This window comes from Streptopelia decaocto (genome assembly GCF_964273445.1).
Source record: "Streptopelia decaocto genome assembly, chromosome: 4".
In the NCBI taxonomy this organism is placed as follows: Eukaryota; Metazoa; Chordata; class Aves; order Columbiformes; family Columbidae; genus Streptopelia; species Streptopelia decaocto.
Window position 1 is genome coordinate 59,659,142 of NC_138658.1, and position 20,026 is coordinate 59,679,167.

The 20,026-nt window shown below is 37.8% G+C and overlaps 1 protein-coding gene across 3 annotated transcripts in view; it reads left to right on the plus strand.

Moving 5' to 3' along the window:
• LOC309439178 (uncharacterized protein) overlaps nucleotides 1–19,386 on the plus strand; it is an 85,571-nt gene extending 66,185 nt beyond the window's left edge. The window contains exon 6 of one of the 3 annotated variants that reach the window (XM_082051371.1): nucleotides 19,314–19,386. In XM_082051371.1, coding sequence (XP_081907497.1) covers nucleotides 19,314–19,355 — 42 coding nt within the window. In that variant the 3' untranslated portion in view covers nucleotides 19,356–19,386. Of the gene's footprint in view, nucleotides 1–389; nucleotides 1,432–19,313 lie in introns of those variants that run through there. The other 2 variants (XM_082051372.1, XM_082051370.1) reach the window with 2 other exon arrangements.
• Nucleotides 19,387–20,026: the final 640 nt, after the last annotated feature.

A 20,026-nucleotide genomic window follows, 5' to 3' on the forward strand; every position in this document is an offset into this window, starting at 1 on the left:
TAAAGGTAGAGTGGAGAGGATCTGTTTCTTGATTATGCAAAAAGTTAGCTGCTCATGTTTTTTCCCAAAACTCTTCAGATTTGGGAGTCTTTTTCTCATTGTGAGGGGATGACAGGGTAAAGGCTCCTTCTGATCTAACAGCATTTGAAACTGGGCATGATTTTAGGGAACTACATCCCTGGGAATTTAGAATAAAGTTTCATCAAGAATGACAAATGCTGTATCAGGGAGAGGAGTCATTTTGGATCTCAGGTAAAATTCTTCGTGATAGCTGACCATGGTCTGTCTGTCAGATGGTTTGTATGGGAGGGAGGAGTGGAAGGGTCAGAAAAAGAGGGACATATTCTTTGAAGGTTACTTTTCTAAAATCTTAATTTAACCTACTCTAGGTTTAATAAGAAACATTTTGGGGAAAAAATGTCAGAAGAAGATAAGATAAAGAGAGGCAGAGGGAAAAATGTGCTGAGACGCTTTGGGGAAGAGCAGAAAATATGAGGATGGCGACTATACCTGATCCAAATGAGAAGGCAAGCCTAGCAAGATGTGAAGTGATACAAAATGGGATACAAGAAAGACAGATAGAAAAAATCTGAATTACCAGAAATTTTCTATGCTTCTATGCACATCTATGTGTACGTGTATGTTTAATATCTTCACATGTATAAAATGCACATATTTATCCCCAAAATGCAAATAAACAGCTTTAAGAAGCTACAGTAAACTAAACACTAATGTTCACCTGTACTTGTGCTCTAAGAGAATAATGCTTTGTCTCTACTAGCAATTACAATGGGCAAATATAAGAGGGAACCAGTGTGCACTGAAGACCCATTGACAGCTTTATATGCATTTCAGGCAGTTCCGCTTAGGAAAAGTTCTAGTCCAGCCCTGTGGGCTGAATGCCCATTCCCAGCTGGAGCACATTACGTGTTGCTTACAGGGTGTTTCTCTCTCTTTAGCTGGTTTGTGTGATTCAGGACTGTTCTGTGTTACAAACCAGTAAGGCACAGTGAGCGGGAATGACAGGAAGACTCAAACACTAATGAAGACTTTCTGCGAGAAGCTAAACAAACATTCTTTATCCTTTCCATGCTGCAGCCTGTATAGCTGTTAGTAAACCCCAAACCTGATGGTTTTGTACAAAGCTATTTTACGTACAAGCAAGTCAGATCTTGAAACTTATTCAAGATCTACATTATGCTTGTATAACAAACTAAGACTCCAAAAGGTTTGTGCATTATTAATGAGACAGTGGAAGTGCTCTAGAATCAGCTTTCATCTAAATAAAGGTGATGATGTTTATCTGTACCCTTTGTATTCACTGTTGTCTTGAGTGCACAGTGCTTCCTGTTGGTATGTATGTTATCGATTTGCTGACTAATCTTTTTATCTGATCAATATTGATTGTAACTCTCAGTCTATAACCTTTAGACATAGTGATATTGTGGCTAAATAAAACACAGATGCAAAATAATTAACAAGTTCTGATACTGGTATTTCTTTTCCAGCAAATAGCTTATGCAAGTCTTACATTTGACAAGTAGAAGTAGTATTTTTAGAGAAAAGTGTAAATAGAAGATGAATATACAATCTTGACTTCCTTAATGTAAATTACTCAAGAAGAAATAGTAAGTTACCTTGGGGAAATCAACAGCTTCTTCAATCGGATTGCTTCTGTCACTGCATGGACACCGTCTTGTTTGATGTCCTCCTACCATTTGTCTTGTATGGAGTCTTTTATCTAAATCCAAAGCAATGCAGTCATCACTGCTGCAATTCAATAATGGCTCCACAGGAGCTGTCATCCACAGTTTGCTATTCATCTTGTAAAGCCTTTGAGTTTTCAAAGTATCCACTAAGGTTGGTATTTCAATGCTGTGGACAGATCACTTAAGGTTCTTTTGTATTTCCAAAACAGGTCTAAATTGAGAATGAGCAGATATTGAAATGCCCAACTTATTGTATCTAGGTGCCAAAGGAGAGATAGAAGTGTCAAAAGGTAATTAGATAGTCAGACCCACCTCCCAGCTGAGAATGTGTGACTTTGTGGGTTTGAATGACACTTTGACTCAATACTGGCATTGCCTGTGGGGAATGAGCCCCTTGAAACAAAGGGAAAAAAGACAAGGAGATGGAAAAGATTTGGCATTAGCCACTAGCAGCTCCAGGAAGTGAAAAAATATTATGTGGTAACATATGAAGTGTAAGACACAAAGAGAAATTGTATCATTTTTTCTTAAGTATAAGATGCCCTTTATTCCATTTGATACAGACTTAGAAATCAGGGGCCATTTTGGACTTGAAGGTCAGTGACAGACCGGAAAGAACTCACATTTATCATGAGTCAAGAGCCTGGATGTACGCAGCTGTTTAACAAGCTGCTGAGATTTAGAACAAGCTGCTGAGATTTGAATGGGGGGGTTTAGGTTTGTTTGGTTTGGTTTTGGTGTTTTGTTTTGTTTTCAGATGACATTTTACCTGCTCCAGTCTGAACATGTGTCTTCCTGTTAGCCTTCTGTTTGTTTCTTTTAGGCAAAAGAGTAGCCATCTTTGGGCACTAATGTGGGATAATTTAGTACAGAACAAGAGATTAAGTGTATTCTTTGAGAGTGAGAGTTAGCTTGGGTAAGGAAGCATTATTCTTATCTGAGCTCAGATTTGGCCAGAATGCTAAATTTATATATAGCCTTTTCTTACGAGAAGTACCATGATTTACTCAGTTTACTCTACACAGATTGAAGTTTTACCCGAGTAAAATGGTCTCTGTGGGAATACTTCACATTGAAAGTATTGAGGGAAGAAAGCTTTCTCTGTCAGAACAAATGCTGTTCCATCAATGTCAAATCCATCTTTATTGAAAAACAAAGGAAAAGATTTCATTTTTAAAAATTTCCTATGAATTTATGGGATTGCCTTAGATTCAGGGCTCTTTGACGCAATGGCTTAGTGTACCTTCCTTTGTTGCATTTTTGTGGACAAGTAACATGAATTGCTTACTGCCTGGTTTCTCAGAATATGTACTAGCATTAAGTAGTCTGCATGAGCATGGGAACGTGGTCATACAGAACAGTTTGTGTTGTCCATACCCTCTGGCACAGAAGAGGTGCATATGGACAACCTGGAGGCAGTGTCCTGAGCTACTAACCGTTTCCACCCTTAATGGTCCTGGTGCTGCCCAAGATATCTGCACACTGGTGTCAGCATCCTGTATTGATCTGCAGAGGTACGGGGAGGCTCTGTAACTGCAGCTCAAAGTGAGGAGGATTTCTTAACACAATCGAAATACAGCCCTGCTTTGCCTGTGTGTTTTGCTGTCTCCGGTCCCTGAGCTAAATTGTACCAATTCCCCTGCCCAGAGCTCACTGCAGAGGCAGAGCTATGACTCACCTGGTAGTTTCTGAGACAGCCAAGCATTCCCCTCTAAATCTCTTCATCCCCTTCAGCGTATTTTTAAATGCTTGGCCTCTGTTCTTAAGTGCTGGTATTGAACAAAATGTAAATATAGTGCAACCTCCGGTTTTAACCTTGGCCTTGATCCTCCTCTTATTGTAGTGAAATGTAATAAAAAGAAAGGTAACATAAAGATGTATATTCTTTTTTTTTAAAAAAAAGATGTTCATAATTCTTTAAAATACATGAGTCAGCTAAGCATTTAAAAGTAAAATATAGATATAAAATTATTCAGACAGGGTGATATAATATAGAATTTAAATTGAGCATATTTTAGCAGCACTGGGAAACCTTACCCCAGAGCTAATAATGTAATAGATCTATCTCACCAACAACTTGGAACTTGCAACAGAGTTTTATCCACAAAGGAGAGTTCTCTGGCCTACTTTATTAAATACCTTAGAGGACTTTGCCTGTAAGATTACATTTGAACAAAGCAATTTATTAAAATCTCTGTTCTTATTTTTCCTACTGAAATTTTAGTCATTTTCTATGAAAAAAATGTATAAACAAATCCAACAGGCTAAATAAACATAATTCAACGAACGTTCTGTCGAACAGGTATATAGGAAAACACCCTACAGTTTATTTTTCACCATCGCTTGAACACTTGTATTGATGTGTCTACCTCTTTTACTATGGTGCATCAGGAAGGTTGTGTTCCTGATTAAGAGTATTTTTTCAAATCTAAAGCAGAGCCGGCAACGTAATTGAAAAATTACCCATTAAAGACAGTCCTAATAATAAAAAAAAGAAACAAATTGAAATACTGTTTTTATTTCTCGTTAATGGAAATAATTTCAATTTTGTTTAATGAATCTTAATGTGCTGAGGAGGATTACAAATCATTGCAAAAGGATACAAGGATTGAAGCTACATCATCTTATATTTTACTTTGTATGGACCTACCTATTTTTGCGACTATTATTTACTGATAGTTTACACTAATGTACCACTGTTCAAGGTATAAGTATTTAAATCTATTCATTAAATAGGGTTTTACAGGAAGTAAAAATAACAGAACTCAATATAGTGATATTAATTAATTGGTATATTTGACGTTTCTGCTTAGATTCAGTTATATATTCTAGCATTTACCTTGGAGTTGTTATGTAATTCTGTTTGATCTGAGAATTTAAGTTCATTCCATTTAGTGGGAGATGTTAGATATTCAATGATAATAATTACTATTTTAAAATTGGGCCATTTATGTAAGTAGTAGGGTGCAGAGCTGGCAAGTAACTCTATGCAGCCTTTTTGCAAAGGGGTGTAAAGAATAGCACAAAACCACTTCATTTCTGGACACTTGCCCTTCTCAGGTGCTGCCTACCTGCCATGTTCAAATTGACACACGTGAAAAATGTAGAGGTCTATTCCTGGAGAATGAAAGGAGGAAATTCATGCCACTTACTAGGTAATACCAAAATCCAGATGCAGACAACTAAACCGTCACAACAAAAATATCTAATTAACCTGTAACTCATTCCCTGTATATGCAGAAGTGCTAATGTGATAAAGGACTTTACCATGAAAAAGAAATGAAACAGATGAAATTTCCATGAGCCAATTGTCATAGGCAATCCAATTTAGAAGGAGAGAGGAAGGTATTCAATCTGACGTTAATAGCATTCATTTACCAGTAGCTGATGGAAAAACAAAAACAAAAGCAAAAACCAATCCACCAAAAAAAACCCAAAGCAAAACAAACCACATAGGAACTATACATGAAGAAATTATTGAAGGTAAGGGTATGTTTGTGTGCATGTGTGCTGGCAGTAGGTCACATATAGTTAACATATAGTTAAAATGTGAGTGCAGCTTAGAACCCCGCATAAATAGCTATCCCAAAGAAAGCTGGGGAAGAATATTTAACTTGGAAAAAATTATAAAATGCTGGAATTACTTTCAAGCATTAGACAGTAAACATAGTTTTTAAGAATATAATATTACAAAACTATGGAGACAAATGTCTACAGGTGAGGCAGAGATTTAAAGACAACATATAAGGAGTTTTCACTCTGGGAAACACTTCCTGGTCTGACCAGTGCTAGACAAATTAAAAAAAGGAGTCAGCAGGGACAGGCCAGGGTGTGCACAGGTGTTTTTGAGGTGTTTAACTAAACCTTGAAGAGGGCTGTTGATGTGACCCGCCCATGACCAAGGGCTGTTGAGATGTGCCCACAGGAGGAACCTGCCCTCTGGGGTGGAAGGGACTGCCAAGGAAATATTGTGGGCAGCCACTTCAGCTGAGGAAAGAATGAAACTATAGTCTGAGGTCCTTGGAAGGAAAAATGTGAATTTCCTGGAAATAACTCAGAATATGTCACAGACATAACGTCAGGACAAAAGGAAGGTATTTATGGAATAGTATGTAATTTGGACACCTCACATTAAGTTTGGAATTTTTTTTTACAGAGTTTTACAGAGGAAAATCCTTTGCATCGTTGGAACACTTAATAGTTTCGATGTGTTTTACTCAAGAATACAATGAAAAATATTTTTAAAATTATGCGATTTATATTTTACCTTCCTGCAAATGCACAAGCCACTAACACAGTTTGTATAAAAAACCAAGCCAAACCACAACAGCATCAAAAAAACCCTACTCTGCAGCTAGGCTACAGTATTTTAATCTTTGGTAGAATTTGAATACAATGCAAATATCCAAAGCTATAGTTTTGGTGATTTTGTGGTGGTGGTGTTTTTTTTTTTTTTTTTTTTTGTTTGTTTGTTTGTTTGTCTGTTTTTTGGGTTTTTGTTTGTTTGTTTGTTTGTTTGTTTTTAAATCAGTTAATGTGTTTGTGGACCAAAACGTCCTCTGTTTTATCACAAGCTACTCTGCACTGGAATAATTAATCCCTGTTCAGGTGTAGTACTGATCTATAGGACTGTTCCCATAGTAACTACATTGGGGGACTGTCAAAGAAACAAATCCCCCAGCTGAGAGGGTGCAGAGTTGAAGCAGGAGACAACGAACTGTGGTAGCAGCTCTGAGGTCAGACAACGTGTCCCATATGTCTTCTGTGCAGTAATGGAAAAGCCCCACATAAGTAGGAGGGTGAGGATCACTGACAAAAGCAGCGCCCTCAACAATACTGTGTTTGCAGATCTTGGGTTAGATGACTATGTTGCCTCCCTACATTTATGCTTTCTGCAGTTATTGCCTTCCTTGTCTTTATTTGGTTGGTAGAGTTATGCAATTTAAAATTGGAGCAAGACAACGTTTTAAAATTATATCCCAGTGTAATGAAATGGGATGGTTTAATAGTCTACAGTTAAACACAGAAGCTTGAACATACACTTGCACCTGTGTACAAAATCAATGTACATGCAGCCATAATTATTTTGTAACTATATTTTGCTCCACCTGTCCCTTGTCTGTATTTTCAGTGTCACATTGTCCAAACCGGGGACATCCTTGCCTCCTTCAGAAAGGAAGCCAGGTTTCATATTCTCATAGGTCCCAAAGCTGGAATGTTCTTTTTGCTTTTGGTATTACCTCTGTGAACAGGAGCCTATTGAAATAACCAGGACTCCTGAAGCCAACAACACCACCAGGTTTTGGGGTCACCCATTCGGACACTCCTTTTCTGTATCTTTCTCTGTATCACTGGCAGTACAAAATGACCATCCCTCTTGCTCCCAGTGCCATATGCGAAAATATTTTGGGTCTTGAAGCAGGAGTGTGATATCTGCGCACTGCCTCTAGGAAGAATATCTCTTAACTGGGGTGCAGGCTGAAAGCAGCCCCTTTACAAAGTGTTTTCCTTTGCTACAGTGTTGTTTCTGCCCGACTTCTTCTTGTTCCTGGGCCTTTTTTCCCTGCAACCTAGGGCTGCCTGCAAGGAGAGTCTACCTGGAAAGCAGGTTGCAGGACTTTGCTATTGCTTCCTGAGACTACACAATTGCCAAGCAAAATATTCACAACATATTAATTAATTTTATTGTTTGGTTATATTGTATTCATCTCATTGTGTGACACTGGCAATTGGCAGAGGTTGGAAAACAGACGTGAAATAAAGACAGCTTGAGTGGGATGGTTAATCTCCTGATGTTACACCTCCAAATACTGACAAGACATGAAAGTGCAAAAATGCCTCATTTGTAAAACAGTACTCAATTCATTAAAAAATAAGTATAAGCTAGAGGCTTTGTGATGCACGTTGCTGCAGAAGCAGAAAAGCCCCAGGAGTTACTGATTTTCTAATGACTGCGATGCAGCATGACCTGAGATCACTTCCTCACACCCTAAAATACCCATGACACCACTGGTGACATTAGCAGTTTCACACTGCCCTTGTCCAAGGCTTCCATTGCGTGTACCACTGCGCACATCCAGGTTGACACTCCAGGTTTATCATTGCGTACAATACACACGTGTCCTCTCAGCCCCCACTGTAATATTTACACAACAGATTGGTTTAGAACATTTTCAGGGTGCCTGTTATGAATACCTCTTCAGATATTTTTTGTGGAAAAACTTTTGTTTGCTGATTAGCTAGATACTAACCTCCAGTACAGTATTTTTGAGAGAGGTTATCTGGAGACTGAAAAGGTCTGTGGAGGAATCCCTATGCCTATAGGAGACACCTATGTGGTGGAATATTCCTTCTAGTCCCCGAAGTGCCAGGGCAGACACCAGCTCCAGGGCAGGAGCTGCATAACTGTGCTAACACAGTGCTGAGCATCAGACAAAAGGTCCTGCTAAGGATGTTGTAAGGTAATGAACGCAGACCTCATCCTACTGGATTTAAAACATAAATTTTTGAATAATACAAGCCAAAGTATAAAGTGAAAATGATAGACTTGCCCTTCAGTCATGTTGTAAATTTTATACATGACTGAACTTGGAGTGCTCCTTGCAGTTCCTTGTAATTCTTGCCAGTGTTGTTTCTTGCTTCTTAAGGATCTGCTCCTAGTCTCAGGTCTCACATTTAATTGTTTGTAATTATAATTAGAATGTAAGATCTTCATCTTCCTGTGTGTCCATGAAGCCAGGAACACCTCTGATCACAGCAAACTCCTACAAAAGGATAATTATATTTTTAAGGAAATGGATACAGGGAAAACGCTATTCCCAGCATGGAACCTTGTGCAGTCTTGAGTAAATGAAATTCACCTCTGCAGAGGGTCCTTCCCAAAACCGCTGCAAATCCCTTCTTTCAAAAGCTCAGGTGAGATCCAAGCAGTGCCCAGCCTTTATGTATTTATGTTGTCCTTAAGCACACGTATAGTTTTCATCTCTGTGAGAAAATGGTGGAGGTTTGCAATTGGCTTCAGTGGCAGCACGATAGTGACATTTTTAAACTGTTTTTTTTTTCTTTTTTTTTTTTTCTTTTTTTTCTGCAAAACTGTCTCTAAAATATAGCAACTTGTTTAAATCATCTTGCTTTTTCCCTGCTCATACAGATTGTGCAAGGGAACCATACTGAGAATCATGTTTCCAGCACACAGAGAACTAAAAAATACTTGAGGTGATTTCTGGGAATTTATTTTTGTTATCAGGCAGCTTTAGGCTATTTGATCAACTACACCTGAATCTTGTCTTGATGTGAAAATTTAAACAAATATTTTTGTCAGCAGAGAAGAATGCCTCCAGTAACAAAAGGCATGTTTGATTCATGCTTCTGACTCTTTTCCTCTATGCTCCAATTTTTTGTGTCAGATCCACGCAGCCAGAAGATCTGGATATCCTTTCTTCAGATTCTCAGCTAGCTGCAGTGTGTAAAATAATGCCACGCCAAGATTATCTGTACTGAAGATATAGTATGATGAAAGCTGGTTCTGTAAAAAAGATTTCTTAGGAAATGGCTCACTGCAAACTTTAACAGATCTCTAGAACAGCCTGTGTCAAACATTGTGCTGAGTTTTTGCCCCTCTTCCCATGATGTGGCTAACGTTAACTGCTCAAGTGTTAATTTTAGTTTCTTCTCTTTCATCAACTGAGTGTCAAGATGATGTCTATATTTCATGCACATAAAGTAAATGGGGAAAGTTTCTCTGTGGATACCTTTTCTGCTTTTTAATAAATTCTTTCTTTTGCCTGAAGAGAATTAGAAGCTGGCTTTTGACCTCCATTAATTTTTTTAATTTAATAGTTCTCTGCATGCATTAATAAATATTATTAACCATACTTTGTACTGCAGCATTTCCATTTCCTTTTCCTCCACTCTTTCTCATTTGCTGCAGCAGGTGCCCAGTTAAGAACAGATTAGGAAAGCAGAGGGAATGAACAGAGAAAATTGGTGCCCATATCCCACCTCTGCGTCAAAAACAAGGACAGGGTGTCTTAACATTTCTCCGTCTACCAGGGTGCTTTATAACTGGCTGCTTCTCTAAGCAAAGCTATAATTATAAACTAAGGGTTATTTGATAGTTTTCTGAAGGCAAATTACACCACTTAAAAGCCTGTAAGTTAAAAATGATCAGAAATGTTTTCTGATTGTAATATCCTGGGTAGCTGTTGCATGTGCAGATTTCCAGCGAGACCGCACTCACTTCATTTGCCTTGATTTCTGCAGGGCTGCTTCTAGAGGCAGGTAAATCCCCTTCAGAGTAGAACCCTCCAAATCCAGCCTTCTATATCACAGTTCTTTCAGCAGGTCATCCAATTTACCCCAACAGTAAGTGATTTAGCTCCAAAGGAGTAATAGACCCTAAGTTTACAGCATATTCTGAAGTCAAGCTGTGGTTGCCACTTCCAAATGGCAGCACAAACCTTGAGACCTAGAACCTTTCAATGGGCTGTGTAAAACAAGCAGTGTGTGTGAGTCCAGTAGCTGTCTGTTCATCTGCTACTAAGGCAAATAATTTTTTGTTTGTTTGTTAGAGAAAGGGAAAAAGTGGCACCTGTCAGGTAGTATTAAGAGGCTCTCCAGCTCCCAGTCCTATGGGTACGCATTTATCATGCAGGAACAATTGACCCCTCTAGTGGAACCGACGCTGTACTGCAATGGTGTTTTTGTGGTTACTCATAATTAGCACTGCAAATTGAGCCACAGGTTTTCTGCCAAGACCTATAACATGGTGACTCCATAGCACAGTGTCACAACATGAAACGATCTTTTCTAAAATACCCTATTGTAAATCTTTAAAATGAAGGTTTCCTTCTTTTATGATATCTAGAAAAGATAAAAGAGGGGAAAAAATGTCAACCCTCCTACTTCCTTTGTGCTTCTCAAGGCACAGTGTCTATTTTGCAACTGTTTCCTTTTCAATGCATGTTCTTTTCTCTAGAGGCTGTATGAATATTGTACAATGCTAAGTACAGCTATTGGCACTTCACAAAGAACCTGGAATAATAAGTGAAAAGGATATGCCCCTAACCATTCAAAAAGAGTAACGCTCTTCTGCTATCATTTACATCAGTGATATTAATCTTTTTTTTTTTTTTTTTTTTTTTTTTCCCCTGCATGCAGATCCCTAAATTTTCAAGTACAGGTTGCTCTATGACAAACTTAAACCCTTTGGCAACAAGCCTGCAGTCAATGGGTTGAAAAACTCTTATTTACATTTGAAAAACTCTTATTTACATTTGACCACATAGATTTTTTTGGATTAAGACAGTCAATAAATGAGAAATAATGAAGAAATATTTAATGGAGTTCAACAATTACAGAGGACAATTTTGCATGTAAGTTTTTACAAAAGGTATTGTCTGAGGCAATGGGTCCAGAGTACTTTTCCACAGAAGAAATGGAAAATGTAGAAATGAATAGGACGAAGTCAGGAAGCACAAATCACACACAGAGTGCAGACACACCCTTGCCTATTTTTGAAAAAGTTCTTTCACTCAGTTTCTTCCTGGAACTCCTCCTTTGTTTATCTGTCACTCCTCGCTTTGCCCACATCCTTCAATGTTTGAACTGCTTCCTCCTGCTTTTCATTCAGTCTTCTTGCAACATCTTCTTTGGCATTTGGCAAAGAGACACTAACAGCACTAGCTAAAAAGGTAAAAGGTAAAAAAAGAGGAGATAACTTTGCTCACTCCAGAGAATTTTGCATCAACACAAGTACACACATCCTTCTCCAAAATGTAAACCTTGTTTTAATTGACCAGTAAAATAGTCCATGCGTTTTCAAGGTAATTTTGTTGGCTGGCTGAAGAGCGTATCTCCATCAGGTATTCATGCTTTTTTGTCCTATTGGTTGTTCCTTAAGACTGTAACATTTTTTTAGAATATGAGATATGTCAAAAAAGGGCAGTGAGTCTACCTACTCTTATGGCAAAGCTTAGGTGTAACAAATTATTCTTTGAGTTGGTACTAAAGCCAGTTTAGTGCTCCAGAAAACACAAAGTGAAGGCAGTCAGTGCTCATTAAAGTGGCTGTCTCACTCTTGTAACATGCAACATGTAACATGTGAACAAAAGTTTGTATTTCCCTCCACTGAACTCAGAGAAGGACATGGTGAAGCTGGAGGCATCAGAGGCTATAAACATAAAATGATCATTATTTACTCCAAAATGCCTACAATCCAGTTAGGATGCATACTACTGGAGTACATCTTCAGGAGCAACAGCACATGTCATAGCTGGCTCTATACACAGGAGTCTTCTCAAGAGGGAAAAGCTGGAACAAGGAAACACTAAAGCCAATTACTTGTCAAATTACCCTTAGAAAACTTTTGGGTTGCAGGACAATGAATGTGAAATAAGAATAAAGAGAATTTCCAAGTGTCTTGGATGCAGAAAGGGATGTGGTTTGATGAGTAAAAATCTTGACAGGGAAACAGTACCAGTTCAGTGATTCTATAGGTCTGGTTCAACCCAGACTTCAGTGATCCATTTTGCTGTGTCTACCCCAGATGTTGGAGAACACAAACACACACATGTGAAAGAGTCCTTTGATAAGAAGGGTATTACAAAAAAATTCAAATCTGAATGCAGGTTTATATCTTAGTCCACTTAACCATTTATATTTCCCAGTCTTATTTTGTCCTTAATTTTTGTTTATGCCAGAGAATATATACTGTAAAGGTCTGTGATTTTCCCATTGACACTAAGGTCATTATGATCTCTATAGAAATGTCTGTCACATACTATTTTTCTACAAATCACAACATAATAAACTGTAATGATGCCTTTTAAGATGTCATGGTATGAGAAGTTAACAAGTATTTTGGGAAATCTAAATGGTAGTGTCATTGGCAGGATAATCCAGAACAGTAATCCCCCTCCTTCCTTCCTTCCTTCCTTCCTTCCTTCCTTCCTTCCTTCCTTCCTTCCTTCCTTCCTTCCTTCCTTCCTTCCTTCCTTCCTTCCTTCCTTCCTTCCTTCCTTCCTTCCTTCCTTCCTTCCTTCCTTCCTTCCTTCCTTCCTTCCTTCCTTCCTTCCTTCCTTCCTTCCTTCCTTCCTTCCTTCCTTCCTTCCCCTCTTCCCCTCTTCCCCTCTTCCCCTCTTCCCCTCTTCCCCTCTTCCCCTCTTCCCCTCTTCCCCTCTTCCCCTCTTCCCCTCTTCCCCTCTTCCCCTCTCTCCTCCCCTCTTCCTTCCTTCCTTCCCCTCTTCCTTCCTTCCTTCCCCTCTTCCTTCCTCTCTTCCTTCCTCTCTTCCTTCCTCTCTTCCTTCCTCTCTTCCTTCCTCTCTTCCTCTCTTCTTCTCTTCCTCCCTTCCTCTCTTCCTCCCTCTCTTCCTCCCCTTCCTTTCCATGCTCTCTTTTCTTCTTTCCTTCTTCATTAAGTCATAAACCTTAGGACTGCAGTTTTTCCCGTATAACCTTTTTTCTTGCAGTAACATCTGCCAAACTAGAGCATTAATATTGCAATAAAATTTCAGTGCGGGGTGACTTCCCAGTACAGGTGCAGGTCTCTGATAGGGAACCCTTTAAATGAAGATCTGTAAGTCTGAGGCAAACCATATTATTTGGAAGAAAAATAGAAAGAAATAGTAAAAGACACGGTTTAAAATATGTTGGTCTGCTACTGATTACATTGTGGATTCCAGCCAGATGATTCATTGTCTCCATTTTTACTTCCATAATTCCCACAACTGCATCAAATATCTGAACACCAATGCATTTTGGTTTTATACACATAAAAGGGATTGCATCTCTAAGGAATGCTTTTTGTTTAGGAAATCACACTGAAGCTTAATATTAGTAGTTATTGAAATGCTCTTGAGTCCAGTTAAATCACAGAGCTAAAGAATTCAATGTCTTATCTATAAGAGATAGTTCTGAACTGTAACAACTCTCTATATATTCTACAGCTGTCGAGAAAAGATCTGACATCAGTCCGAGATCAAATCAGAGAAACATCAAATCTGTATCAGGAAATAAAAGACATACAAATCCTTGAAGGGCAGGTGTAAATTGGATAAGCCCAAATCCCATAAGACGAAGAGAATGCAAGAGGTATTCAGAGGCAAGAGCCAACATTTAGGGTTCTGCATACCAGAAAAGTATTATATATGTGATAACCACATGTGAAACAACATTAGGCAGAATGATTTGAGTTCAGTGTGTAGTTAAAGAGTTGATATATTTAAAAAAGAAAAGTGAGAAGAAATTCAAGCATAACACTAAATCAGATTTACAATAGTAGAAATATACAAATTATAGGTAGGACAAGGTACTATTGTATCATGTAGGGGAAAATGAAGCTAGGAAATCCATCTGTTGAGGACAAAACAAAGCAAATGTTTGACATCACATGTAGCTGTAAATTTTAGGCATATATTTCTACAGTAGTGTTGCTTGTGTGTTTTGAAGCAGCAAATTCAGCTATAAATTGGAACAGTAAGCTGCAGAAGACAGTAAGATAGGAGCCTGAAACTCTGAATAAAAATAAATCAGTTTTGTTAGCCTCTAACAGATTGAAATCCTGGCAGGCTAGAAGAAATGCAAGGGTCCTGCTGTGAGACTGAGGCAAGCTCCGTAGATATCTGATGAAGGTAAATGCTAGTATACTAATGAACCATTTGTGCCTGAAGGACTGATGTTGGAAAAGTTAAAGTTGTTTATTATGTTTAGCAGAACTCTACAAAGCCTGAAAGGATTCTGCTGGCACAAGAAGAGAAACTCAGCATTTTTACTCTGTTCATGTATTCATAAATCCATGATTGAAACCAAAACAAATTACATACTGAAAAAGAATTCACGAGCCCATTTTGCCATCAGATGGGAGGACCAGAGGCACCTATTTGCTGTTTTGGGCAGATGTTAGCCTAATCTGTTCATGAATACTTACAGTGCTGGCAACTCCAATACCCCAATTTTATAAAACTCGGTTTCATAAAAAGTTTCAAATTTATCTAGAAGATTAAGTATATTGGGTAAAGGCATTTTCAGAAAGCTCATCCATCCCATTATTTTCCTATTCTTCTGCATAAAATATTGTTGCTCCAACACATTCATGGACTTGCTGAAAAGCGTGTGTTGTGACATACTACTTCTGCAACAGATACTCGAGTAGTTAAATCATCTACAGTTTGCATGTTATGGTATAATAAAACAGAACTCTTCTGTCTATGGGCCTGTATGAGAGAGAGCAATCCCCAAGTCTTGGTAGTATATGTGGTCATTCAAAAGGAAAATAAAGGAAAATTATTTCTGATACTGGTAAGTGTTTGCTCTTTACAACAAATGAAGTCCAATTTGGCTTGAATCTCTTAATTTTGTAACACTGGTTTAAAAACAATTGTTGTGTCTTCTGTGTTCTTGGATACTGATTAAGCTTGCAAGCAAAAGGAGCCTAAATTCTAAAAACGTTTGTCATTTATTAAAAGCCAAGCATATTACTGAACTCCTGACATTTGTGAACCTTTGGTTCTTAAATTGCTAAAAATCACTCTAATAAGATTCATGACTTACATCAGTATTATAATTATTGGTGCTAATTTTCCTTAGACCTGCTATTGACAAAGTTTATGGAGCAAATTAACCCCTGAATCAGTTAAATTTTCTCAGTCTGTTTCTCTAGAGATGGATGTGAACCACTGTGTAATATGATTCATAAAAGGGCACTTGTTTAAGGTAGAGTTTACAATTTAGGCACTGGACGACAGTTTTAGACTTGGAAAAATTGGAGTACATCCATGGATTCTGTTTAACGTTTTTAAGTTATAGTAATTGAGGATCATAAATGTGGCATTGAGTATACAGAGAAAAATAAAAGCATATGTGCACAGAAACAGAACAGTTGTTCTTGAAGTCTTCTATCTGCTAAAGCAGTTGCCTTGAACAAAAGTTAACAGCTATAGCTAGTAAGGCATTTTACAATGTTTTTGTCCTTCACTTAGTCCTAACTAGAGACTGGGAGGAGATACTTGCTGATGTTGTATTTGAGTGGAAAAAAATCAAGTAGAATAAATGGCAGAAATCCTTCTCTTATTTTGTCTCAATACACAGCATATCCATACAAACAAGTGTTTTTTTTTCCAAAGCAAAAAGAATATAAAGAAGGGTCTCAATGCATTTCCTCCTACACTATCCTTAAAAAAGCCAATTACCCTCAAGAAGGAAGTGCCTGTATATAGGCACTTAAAATCTATATATTAATCTTTTCCTAAGCGGGTATATGCTTTAGTGATACATTCACTAGTAGCAGAATACATTACACTAATCCAGTATTTCTGTTGACTTGATTAACCCGTTATACACTCTTCAGTTATTTCACAATAATTTTTCCCTCAGAGGTTCTGTTCTAGTAATAGTAGCAAGTTTTCAAGGTTCGACTTGTCTATATGACAGTCATGTGCGGAATTCTTTTGTTGGATTTCCCCGGGAGAGTCCATATTCTAATTTCATTAAGAAATACTTTTTAAATAAAAAACAACCAAACACTCCTTACAACCTCTTTGCACAGTTAGCAGAAATGAACTACTTAACCATAACTTTGATAAGTGCTCCTCCTGCAACTGTGCTTCAATCTACCTTTAAACTGTTAATGCAAGAATACATACATTTGCTGTTGGCAACAGTATGAGAAATGGAATATATAAACCTGCTTTTAGCAGAGAATTTGCTGCAAGGTTCTTAAGCGTTCATTGGCTATTCTGTAAATTCAAGTAGCTTGCGAATAGTGGCAGAAAAATCCCTTCAAAAGCGTTTTCTAACTCCAACTCAATTGTTTAATGCCAAAAGCAGTTCTAATCAACTTCCTTTTTTTACCCCTTTTTTCATACCTGAAGTCCAAAGAAAATTAGGACAACAGTAGAAAGAATTCATTATATACATATTAGTGTTCTGAAGTCAGGAAACAGGATTAATCATACCCAAAATACCCAGAAGAAAGTATGTTTATAATCCCTGTACATTCTCATTAGCCACTTGAAACCAGTCTGTGGAAATCTCTAATTGGGGAAGAAATTCTATACAAAATCTCTGCCCCAGAATTGACTGAATCAGAGCTCTAGGGGAAAAACAACATGATTAGCTTTGGCAGTTAGGCTCAGCTGAAAGTCTGAATAGGAAAACAGATTTCCTTAAAGAATATTGCTGCTGTTGGCCTAACTCAGAGCACACCTCTAGCTGTGGTATGGATATCCTTGCAGAAATCAGTGAATATTTTGCAGTGTAACTTTAAGTCCAAGGGGAAAAGCTCAGAGGTTATTTTTTGCCTTTTTGTTCCTATGAAAGTTACAGTTATCACAGTCACCTATTAACAACTTTTTCCTTATTTTAGCATAGACTGCACACAGCGTAGACTTCAGTGATATCTAAGTCCTGACTTTTTTTTCTGAGTTTACTTTAAAGAAGGAACCTTTCCCTGTTTTTTTCCCCTTTAATATGCTACTCCTCACGGTTGCTTCTTTTGAAGCAATCTTTTCATCTGACCAGGCTGTAACTAGAAGATTCAAGAGGTGAAAACTGCACCAAATATATTTGACTACATGGACAGATTTGGAAGCTCTGTTTATATTCTCTAGCATTTCTGATAAATTCTGCAGCTTTTGCTCTCAGCTGAATAAACCTGGGGTGGCAGCTATCATTGAGAACACCATCTGTGATAGCTGTGTTAGCCCAAGTGAAAAAGGAGAAGCTGCTGAAATTATCTGAGTGGCACCAGCCTAAGTCCAGGGAGCGCAGAACCATTCTTCTCATCCCGCTCTTCTGTTTCACTTCCACAGTGGTGGTAAAACATGCAAGGAGCTGTGGAGGAAAAACGGGAGAGGAGATTTAGGATGGTGAAGGACAAAGTGGGGAGACTCTACCACAAGGTAGCAGTGGAACTACTTCAAATAGATTAATAATGGTGAAAAAAGACATTTTTTAAAAAACCCTGCTGGGGTAAGAAAGTTGTGTAGAGCGTGTAGAGTTAGCATAAGGGCAAAAATTTTAAAATTGTCATCTCTAAACATGGTTGAGTAAAAGCAAACCTGGAGCACAGGGACAACTTGGAAAGTTTGTGAGTAAAACAGATGACTAAAACAGAAAAAAAACAAACAACCCGCAACGAAAAAAATACAAAAGTGAAAGGCACACCAAAAGAACAGAAAATACTTCCATTAGCCCTCTTATGATGTGGAAATGTGAATTGCTATATTTTCTGGCCAGGCATGTGTATGCAAATATATGTAAATTTTATGCAGATTGTATCTTCAGCTTTTTTGATGCCCAATGTAGTCAGGTCTATAATATAGTTATCCAGAAGGAATCACTGAATTCTTGCTGGCGAGGCAGAAGCGTTTGGGTATGGATAGAGATCAAGTAGTTTTTCTTCCAGTTCTACTTTAAAGACTGAAGCAGAGTGAATAATTCTCTGAATTAGGCCATGTGCTAACTGGAAGTCATCTGTAAAGAGGATCAGAGGAGTCATGTATCTATGCACTGTAAAAAAGGGATATATGTCTTCTGCTGGGAATTCCAAACTATGAGACAGTTGTTATAAATCACACTTCAATTTTTGTGATTCTTATAAGGAGTCACCAGGGATGTACTTTGGGAAAATCCATCCAGAGTTAAATGTCTCTTGCTTGTGAAAGTTAGCTAAGAGATATTTTATGTTCCTTTAAAATATTTTTTATAAGCAGATAGTATATGCAGGGCAATGCAAACCTTTATTCTGTGCTCTACACTGGATGGTACTGGGAACAGGCAATCCTAAATTAAAAATGTCTATTTAAATATTATGACCTGAGGTTTCACATTGAGCGTGGCTTTTTGACAAGTTCCAAAAAGACAACTGAATGCCAGCATCTGTCCTTCAACAGACAGAGAGGCTCAAAGACAGGAGAGGGAAGAAGATAACAGTGACTACTGTTTGGTGGAACATTCCCAAATATTTTTTGCAAATAGCTGGTCAAATGAATGAGCTGTAATTAACTATTCACATGCTTTTTGTGATTGCTTTCCACAAATATTCCAGCATATCAGTTTATTGGCAGGAATGCAGCAATGACTTTGCATTTGTAATTATTATTATTTTTACTAGCAGGCAGATTCTGAAAGATATCCTCTACCAATTAGAAAAAAAAAAAAGGGGGACTGATATGTCCAGTTGAAGGAGTCCCTTTTGAATTTCTAATATCAGATACTTTGATTAAATCACCTTCCAATAACCCACGTATGAAAAATATTTATAGAAATTATTCAACAAAAAAAAATTCAAGTCATTGCATGTGAAAGTGAAAAATAGAAAATGAAGTAACAGGTCCCTCATCACAAATGAATTACCATTCATCCAGCTCTGTTGCTGATGTATGACTTTCTCTGGTATTTCAGCTATATAATCAGGTTTTTTAGAAACCCGAACTGCCCAGGAAATGGGTGACTCAAGGTAATTCAATGACTGTATTTCATCACTACATCCAGAAAGTGCAACCAACATTCAAGTTCAGCCCTGATAGTATCAGGAATGTTTGAGTTAAGCTGTAACATGCTATTTCACCTCGGTTGAATCTTCATCATCTTATCTTTATCCAACAGGTCCACCACCAACTGACAGAAGAAGTTAAGATGCTGGACTGAGCAGCAGTGGTTCCATGTGTGAAACAAGCTTTGCATTGCTGAATTTATAAGAACAGAAAACATTTGGTTTTCGGTTCTACTTACAGAGTAATGTCTCAGAGAGGACAAAATACACTGCCCCATCATTTTGGGATGTCCATTTTCCTAGCTAACATCTGCACACGGCAAGGTTTCCTTCTGGAGATGCAGCACATTCCAGGAGCAGCTCCTTGTGCTAGTCTCATTTCAGACTCCATTCAACACCACGCATGGAGGTATAATAGTTCCAGCTAAACTCTGTAAGTACTGGATTTTTCAAAAAGATTTGGTTCAGTCCCTCTTATTAGCAAAACTGTAGCCCTCTCATGCAGTTTTGTCACATCTACCTTCCCTTTGTTACGGAAAAGCAGTATTGTCCCTATTGTTAAGGTTGCAACAAGCTTTTAAAGTCCTATTTTTGCCCTTTTTTAACTTTGCCTTGGAAGTTGGTTTGGCCTAAAAATTTCCACACTTTGAAGGAAAAGAAAGATAATTAATTTTCTTCAAACAGTGTATAATCACACTATTTTTGATTTAGAGGTCATTTAGTAATTACCCTGATTGGAAATATACTTACTTAAGGCTTTGTTACCTCTAACTCAAAAGCTGCTTATTATAACCTCTTCAAACTTTTCCTGCACTTAGATCCATTT